Raw genomic sequence first — 8,815 nt, forward strand, 5'->3', positions numbered from 1 at the left:
AAAAAAAGAGAAAGGGGCCACCCGGCATGTACTGACTATTCAATTCATGCACTTCATGCTGACTGAATCTGGAGGATCCAGCGTGGGTGTAATTACGTCAAGAATCAGGCTGTTCGACTTGTATATTGTCCAATGATCCCACTTCGTGCTTGTGAAGAGAGCCGTTTTTCATACCTGCAGGTCAGGACCCTGTCTTAGACTGTTAGCCTTGATGAAGGATAATCTAAGACATCTTGGAGGAGAATGTGGCTCCAGGGTTAGGTTTCTTGTGTCTTACAGCTTAGATTTCTTAAGATAGGTTTACCTTGTGGACTTGTATGTAGCTTGCAGTAATTAAGTTTTGATCCCTTCTTTTTTCAAAATCTGTATTTTCCAAAATTTCGTATTTTCCAGTTTGGTTTTCATCGTTCTTTCATTATAGTAGGGAAATAAAGTCACAGTAAATATTACTAGATAAATACGTTTTGCAAAAAATTAAACATTTCTTCAGAAAGAAGGAAGAACAGTATGTACTTTTCTCAGATTTCTTCTGGTTTTCCTTTTAGATTTCCCTGTGGCTTGCAATACCAGTGTAATTCTTTTTAATTTAAAAGTATTTAGTACTAGCTTGGTACATAAAAACTCATCCCTCCCAGAAGCAAGTACTTAAAGTGTCTTAGGAAGTAATTTTGTACATCTAATACTAAAACAACATCAAAAGAGATTAAGTTGTCATCCCCTGCTGATGTATTTATCTGTGAGTTAAGCTAAAGTTACCCAACTGAGCACACCCCACCTCCCCCTCCCCCTACCCCACCTGTTACCCTGCCCTGGATCTGTCCTCCCTGCTGACAGACATGGGCACAAGCAAGTCAAACACCTGGTTCAGAAGGCACAAGGTTAGATGGGGAGGCAGAAAATAAACATCAGTATATTAATCTGTGGATTTGGAACCAGATCTGAGGATGTCAAACAAGGTTGATGAAAACTTGTTGTTGCTTCGCCAAGGTATTCTGACAAGTGCTCCCATATTGATTGACATTGTATTATTGGGCACAAACAAGTCAAACACCTGATTCTGGCTACACACACCTGATTCTGTAGGCCAGAATCAGTCAACTTTTAATTGCTCAACAATATATTGTACAGGGTACAACGTATGGCAACAACTACTAAAACTACATACAGAATGATACAGAACAACAAAATATTATAAGGGTAATGTACAGCACAGTAATGTATGAGTGATCTGGTCTCATATTTGGAATAATGTACACATTATATTGACCTATGTATGCAGTAGGGCACAGGAATAAAAGGTTAGGAACAATAAACATCTTTCTATCAATCAACGGTTTTGGAACCAGATCTTCCGATGATGCCAAACGTAAGCTTTTTTGAAGGTTGATGGTGAAAGCTTCTTGTGGCTTTGCCAACGAAGGCTTGCTTCTTCTGACAAGTGCACTTTTATTAATTGACTCAGGTTTGACAATTGTAATATTCAGTCAGAATTATTTGTAGATTAAGATGTTTTCATCTTTTTGCAAATTGGATAAAATGTTAGATGAAAAATAAATTGCATTTTTATTGGAAGCAATTGGTTATTAGGATTGATTCTGAAGAAGGCGACAGTGGTCGTTAAAAATTGATCCGTGTATACTTTAAATTTGTGTTTAAAGAAATTTTTGTGCTATGATTACTACCAACACGTGAGCTTCCATGATACATGCTTTCTTCTATAATCTTTTCTGTACAAAGAGTCACCAGAAATCCAGGCTTGAATCCACAGTTAACTTTTTGTTACCTTGTTACAAGAATGTGGAAACTAAATCCCTGGCTCTAAAGTTGACCTAAATGTTGGTATGGCCTTCATTATTTATCCCCATGTTGTCAGATCAAACCCCCTGATGAAAACCTATTCTCCTCAGTTTTGATAGAACTGTCACGTTTCCATGACAACATGTTTACAGAAACCTGGGTGGTCCGTCAACAGTGCAACACTTGAGTCAGATATGGGACGATAACCGAGAGAGTTATAGGGACATTACAGTAGGGATGGGCTATTCATTCTCTCTCAGGGTAACAAGCATCCACTGATGTTACGCAGGCAAAATGTACCAATTAAACTGTTTTCACATATTTTAGTAAACATACTTTTCATGGGCCATGCTATTAAAATGTCTGTACAAATGAGCACCAGATTCTGCCTTTTTGTTAACTTTTACAATTTCATCATTTGAATTTAAATTTTCAATCAGACAAAATAACCAAACCCAATAACAACTTAAGCAGTCATTGGGTTGCACTTACAGAAATATCTTTCAACTTATTCTTCTGTAAAACAAAAGGTAAACAAAAAATTTTCAGTCCAACGTACTCCAAACTTTGACCTTGAAAAGTTCAACCCTAAACCTTAATTGGGTATTGTAAATGTTAGTAAATGCCTTGTAAAGTGACGTTAGCCAGGTTTATGTTTGTGGACAAAGTTACAAGGTAACATCAACATGTCTTTATTTCTTGTGGAGAGAATGGGGCCATTCCTATAGAATATCTCATTTTTCATTAGATGAAATGTAACCAAATTGTATATCAGTTAGCTGTGTGTAAATACTGAAGACACATTTAGACCATTGCTGTAAAATATCTCTGAGTCAGTAGATGTAACATTCCCAGATTGAAAAGAAATAAAAAACTGATGACAGAAGACCATTTCCCGAGGTAACATTTTAGTCAGTCTATAAACAGTTTGGGTCACCAGTCAGGAAACAGAAAGGTCTATGTTTACTACAAGGTCACATCAAGGTCAGGAGGGAGGGGGGCAATTTGTTAGAGACATTAGTTTATTAGGGCAAATTTAGACACCTCTATGAGACAAAACTGTACAACAATCAAATATGCCAAATAACTGTTATCAAGGAACTGGATATGAGTTTGCAGACAGATGCTTCAGACGGATCACAAATCACGACTGCTATCGCTGTCGCCACAAAAGCACTAGTGCCCTTGGGCAAGGACGATAGGCGGTACTTGAACACCACTGTTAACACTTCAGACAACATCCACTATCATTCATTGATCAGACTTCAATATTCAACTCTCTTACTGCCACTTTATTTGCCCGAGGCCTCCTCAAGGAACTGTACTCAATAGATTGGAGCCTTCAACAATGAAGGCATAGCATTTTTCTTTGGCCCATTCTGAGAGGATTTCTGGACACTCCAAAAAGCTAAACCAAAGTCATTTTAATTAATATTATCAACTACATACAGTTGTAGCAGTGGCCAGTTCTGTCCTACAAAGAATCTGTTGGAGATGCATTATGAACTGTTTTTTATTGCTGATATATCTGTAATGATCAATAAATCAATCAATTGTAGCAGTTGCGTTAAAGACTGATAAATTGACCATGCCAAATGGCTTTAAGCTTTTTGGCCAAAGGGTTTAGCATCTGGGTTTGTGAGCTGGCGGCTCGGGATCGGCGCGGGTTCAAATCCCGGGAGTCAGGATATTTGTATGATAATTGTTTTTTGTCTGTTTCTTCTCTTTTCTCACACACAATTAACATCAATTTTCTTGATGTCTTCCTTTATTGTTGCCATGTGTAATTAATCAATATAATCAATCAATCAATGAAAACCGATTTTGTTGCTGTTGTCCATCAGGGGCCGTTTTGGAACGGTGTACCTCTGTGAGGACAAGTCCACGCGGCGGAGGTTTGCGGCGAAGTACGTTCGCTGCCGGCGCTCGGCGGACAGACAGAGCATCAACCACGAGATCGACATCATGAACCAGCTCAGACATCCCAGAATCCTCCAGCTGTACGACGCGTTCGACTGCGGGAAGGAGGTCGCCATGATCATGGAACTGTGAGTTTGTTTGTTTGTTTGTTTGTTTGTTCAATAAGTCTTTCAGTCATGTCAGAAAGTGTCTGATATCGGATCATGAGTTCTGTCTGTTTGTTTGTTTGTTAATGTTTGTATCTTTGAATTCTAATGGAATATCCTGATGTTGAAGTAAACACAAGTGTATTTTTAACTGTGAAGTTCCTTGTACAAGTTTCGGATCAAAGAAATGATTGGAAAAGTCTTCAGTAAGGCTTAATTTCAGCCTACATTAGAAGTCCACTGATAACAGTAATCCTTGATTGTATTCTCTGCCATGATCACATGGTTAGCAGTGGCTTCAATTCAGTGGCAACTTATCTTGTATCTAGTATGGATTAGCGGGTGAAGTCTGCCACCTCTGATTGTTTTGTCCTAGCTGGTAGCAGTATGGGTAAAGGGGTGAAGTCTGCCACCTCTGATTGTTTTGTCCTAGCTGGTAGCAGTATGGGTAAAGGGGTGAAGTCTGCCATCTCTGATTGTTTTGTCCTAGCTGGTAGCAGTATGGGTAAAGGGGTGAAGTCTGCCATCTCTGATTGTTTTGTCCTTGCTGGTAGCAGTATGGGTAAAGGGGTGAAGTCTGCCATCTCTTATTGTTGTTTTGTCCTAGCTGGTAGCAGTATGGGTAAAGGGGTGAAGTCTGCCATCTCTGATTGTTTTGTCCTTGCTGGTAGCAGTATGGGTAAAGGGGTGAAGTCTGCCATCTCTTATTGTTGTTTTGTCCTAGCTGGTAGCAGTATGGGTAAAGGGGTGAAGTCTGCCATCTCTTATTGTTGTTTTGTCCTAGCTGGTAGCAGTATGGGTAAAGGGGTGAGGTCTGCCATCTCCTGACCGTACCTGTATCTTCCCCTGTAGGGCCTTGTCCTACCTGGTAGAGGTATGGTTAAGGGGGTGAAGTCTGCCATTCCATGACTACATGATTGTTCTCTTGCAGGATCACAGGAGGCGAGTTGTTCCAGCTTGTTATCGACGAGGCGGTGGAACTATCGGAGAAGGCGTGTGTGAGCTACGTCAGACAGCTGTGCGAGGCTGTGTCCTACATGCACGAACAGAACATCCTGCATCTAGATCTTAAGGTGAGACGTTGTCTTAATGTTGTCTTAGAATAAGTGAAGATTAGTCTTAAGGATTGCTTGGTGGAACCTTAGACTACATGCACGAACAGAACATCCTACATCTAGATCTTAATGAGAAGTTATATATATTATTTTTTTTATTCTGTTTTTTTAGCCAGGGTGACCCAACTCAGTGTAAGTAAGTCACTGCTTTACAGTGGGGCCCTGGATAAAAGTATCTTTAGTATTATCTTAGAGTAACTCAGGATTAGTGTTGCTTAGTGAAACCTTTCGGTCTCAAAGTCTTCAATGATAGCCGACAGCCTTGATCAGAATATCCTTCATTTCGATCTTAAGGAGATGCGTTGTCTTTATGTCATCTTAGAATAACTCAGGTTGGTCTTAAGGATTGCTTAGTGAAACGTAACACTACAGGTACGAACAGAACATCCTTTCTCTACATGTAGATCTTAAGGACTGGTGAGAAGTTGTCTTTATGTCGTCTTAGAATGGATCGGTCCAATCTAGGACTACATGCATGACCTGAACTTTCTACATTTAGAGATTTTATCAAGCTGTTTGTGTTTTGTTGTTAACATGTTTGTTTGTTTGTTTGTTTGTTTACAGCCAGAGAACATCATGTGCATCAGTAAGAAGGGAACCGCCATCAAACTGATTGACTTCGGTCTGGCCAGGAAGTTTGACCCAAAGGAGGACAACAGGGTGGGTGGATCTCAAGTTTTTTCTAACTTGATAATCTTAGGTTTGTATCTTTAGTACTCTTAAGTTTGTATCTTGATACTCAGGAAACACAAGACCGATTGGTTACAGGTTCGACTCCTGGCATTTCTACACATTGGTCCTTGTGAAAGGTACATTACACGACTTTCCTCACTCAACCCAGGTGTAAAAATGGGTACCTGGCTTTGGTTGTGGAGGTAAATTGCTGTAGAAGGAGAGGGTTGTGTTCCACCTTCTAATACTGTGCTCTAGACGCAGTGGATAACAACCCACTGTCCCTACTAGGGCTGGGTATCGGTACAGCGTACCGGTACAAAACCGTTTTTAAAACAGGTTCGGACCTGGACCTGATCCATTGGACCTGAACCGGACCGGACCTGAATTTTCTGTACTGGTACCCAGCCCTAGTCCCTACAGTATTTTAAGAGAGGTTGGACTTCAAGCAGCTACTTTTCAAAGAACATACTGAAGTTTGTATCTTTCTTTTCCCTGTATTCTGTATCCAGAAATTTCCAATGATGATATCAAGATTTTAGCACCTTTTCACCTGACTCTAACACACCTTCTCTCACCTGTTACAGGTGATGTTCGGCACACCTGAGTTTGTTGCACCTGAAGTCATCAACTTTGACAGTATAGACTACAGCACCGACATGTGGAGCATCGGGGTCATCACTTATGTTCTGTGAGTTAACATATTTAACTACTAAACAATAAACACTAATCATAAACAATAAACACAGTATAGACTACAGCACCGACATGTGGAGCATCGGGGTCATCACTTATGTTCTGTGAGTTAACATATTTAACTACTAAACAATAAACACTAATCATAAACAATAAACACAGTATAGACTACAGCACCGACATGTGGAGCATCGGGGTCATCACTTATGTTCTGTGAGTTAACATATTTAACTACTAAACAATAAACACTAATCATAAACAATAAACACAGTATAGACTACAGCACCGACATGTGGAGCATCGGGGTTATCACTTATGTTCTGTGAGTTAACATATTTAACTACTAAACAATAAACACTAATCATAAACAATAAACACAGTATAGACTACAGCACCGACATGTGGAGCATCGGGGTTATCACTTATGTTCTGTGAGTTAACATATTTAACTACTAAACAATAAACACTAATCATAAACAATAAACACAGTATAGACTACAGCACCGACATGGGAGCATCGGGGTCATCACTTATGTTCTGTGAGTTAACATATTTAACTACTAAACAATAAACACTAATCATAAACAATAAACACAGTATAGACTACAGCACCGACATGTGGAGCATCGGGGTTATCACTTATGTTCTGTGAGTTAACATATTTAACTACTAAACAATAAACACTAATCATAAACAATAAACACAGTATAGACTACAGCACCGACATGTGGAGCATCGGGGTTATCACTTATGTTCTGTGAGTTAACATATTTAACTACTAAACAATAAACACTAATCATAAACAATAAACACAGTATAGACTACAGCACCGACATGTGGAGCATCGGGGTCATCACTTATGTTCTGTGAGTAATCATTAACTAGTAAACAATAAACACAGTAAACATAAACAATAAACAAACTGTAGACTACAGCAAGGACATGCGAAGCATCGGCGTCATCACTTATGTTCTGTGGGTAAACATGGACAATGTGTCGACTAAATGTTGGTGAAAATGAGTAGGAGCTTCTGCTCTGAAATCTGATGTTAGTTGGGAACTATGGATGAGTTACTATATCTATGTTTATTTAAGAAGAAGTGTTGTTTACATGTTTATTTATTTCCTGGCAGATTAAGCGGCCTGTCCCCCTTCATGGGTGACACGGACCAGGAAACTCTCACCAACGTCACGCTTGCGGAGTTTGACTTCGACGACGAGGCTTTCGACAACATCTCAGACGACGCCAAGAACTTCATAGAACAACTGCTCCTCAAGGACAAAGAGTAAGTCTTCAAGTTATTGAAGAAATATTGAGAGGCCTGGTCGATCTTAAGACTTTGGGCCTCTATGTTTTTATCAAGGTTTTCATCCATTTAGAAGATCAGATAAGTCACTTGAAGATGGCAGTATCACAACTATGACAGGAAATCAAAAGATATGAATGAAATATGTAAAAAGGAAAATGAGTCTTGTGTTTGAGAAGAGCCCTGTCTTGCATTGATTATAATATCTTGATTATTAGTCCTTCGCCAAGACCCGTAACATAGTCGTTTGTTTCAGGAGAGCCAGGATCATCTTAATGCCTTGATTTTTTATTTTATTTATTGGTTTGGCTGTTCAGTACGAACAGCCAGGGCTGCCTAACTAGCCCGTGGCTTAATTTACAAAGGGCTAGCTCTGCTGACAAAAACAGGGACTGTCACAATACAAATGGAATGTACAAGGACAGGTGTGTTGTTGTTCGTCCATCAGGAGTCGATGAGGACAGGGCACTTATCATTACCTGAGTATTTAATGATCTTAAAGTTTCAATCCTAACATCTTCATGTGCCCCCCTCCAGCACTGCTGGCTGTGGGTGCTGTAACACTGCTGGTGTACAGTCCTGTGTTTAAAGAAATCTTAAAGTTTCAATCCTAGCATCTTCATGTGCTCCCCAGGAACCCTAACACTGCTGGTGTACAGTCCTGTGTTTAAAGAAATCTTAAAGTTTCAATCCTAGCATCTTCATGTGCTCCCCAGGAACCCTAACACTGCTGGTGTACAGTCCTGTGTTTAAAGAAATCTGTTTTGATCCTAACATCTTCATGTCCTCCCCAGGAACCGAAACACAGCCGTAACCGCCCTCCAGCACTGCTGGCTGTGGGTGCTGTAACACTGCTGGTGTACAGTCCTGTGTTTAAAGAAATCTTAAAAGTTTCAATCCTAGCATCTTCATGTGCTCCCCAGGAACCCTAACACTGCTGGTGTACAGTCCTGTGTTTAAAGAAATCTGTTTTGATCCTAACATCTTCATGTCCTCCCCAGGAACCGAAACACAGCCGTAACCGCCCTCCAGCACTGCTGGCTGGCGCAGGACAACGCCAAGGTGCGCAACGAGAAGATCAAAACCGACAAACTGCGCCGCTGGTGGCTCAAGAGGAAATGGCAGGTACGTGGCGAAGGTCGCTATGGCAAGAAATATTGCTT

The 8,815-nt window shown here is 40.2% G+C and overlaps 1 protein-coding gene across 1 annotated transcript in view; it reads left to right on the forward strand.

Moving 5' to 3' along the window:
- LOC118405888 (myosin light chain kinase, smooth muscle-like) overlaps positions 1-8,516 on the forward strand; it is a 42,324-nt gene extending 33,808 nt beyond the window's left edge. The window contains exons 3-8 of the mRNA XM_035805714.1: positions 3,642-3,845; positions 4,795-4,936; positions 5,543-5,638; positions 6,238-6,341; positions 7,479-7,631; positions 8,447-8,516. Of these exons, the coding sequence (XP_035661607.1) occupies positions 3,642-3,845; positions 4,795-4,936; positions 5,543-5,638; positions 6,238-6,341; positions 7,479-7,631; positions 8,447-8,501 (754 nt within the window). The 3' untranslated portion in view covers positions 8,502-8,516. The remainder of the gene's footprint in view (positions 1-3,641; positions 3,846-4,794; positions 4,937-5,542; positions 5,639-6,237; positions 6,342-7,478; positions 7,632-8,446) is intronic.
- The last annotated feature ends 299 nt before the right edge of the window (positions 8,517-8,815 follow it).

This window comes from Branchiostoma floridae, chromosome 18 (genome assembly GCF_000003815.2).
Source record: "Branchiostoma floridae strain S238N-H82 chromosome 18, Bfl_VNyyK, whole genome shotgun sequence".
Classification (NCBI taxonomy): Eukaryota; Metazoa; Chordata; class Leptocardii; order Amphioxiformes; family Branchiostomatidae; genus Branchiostoma; species Branchiostoma floridae.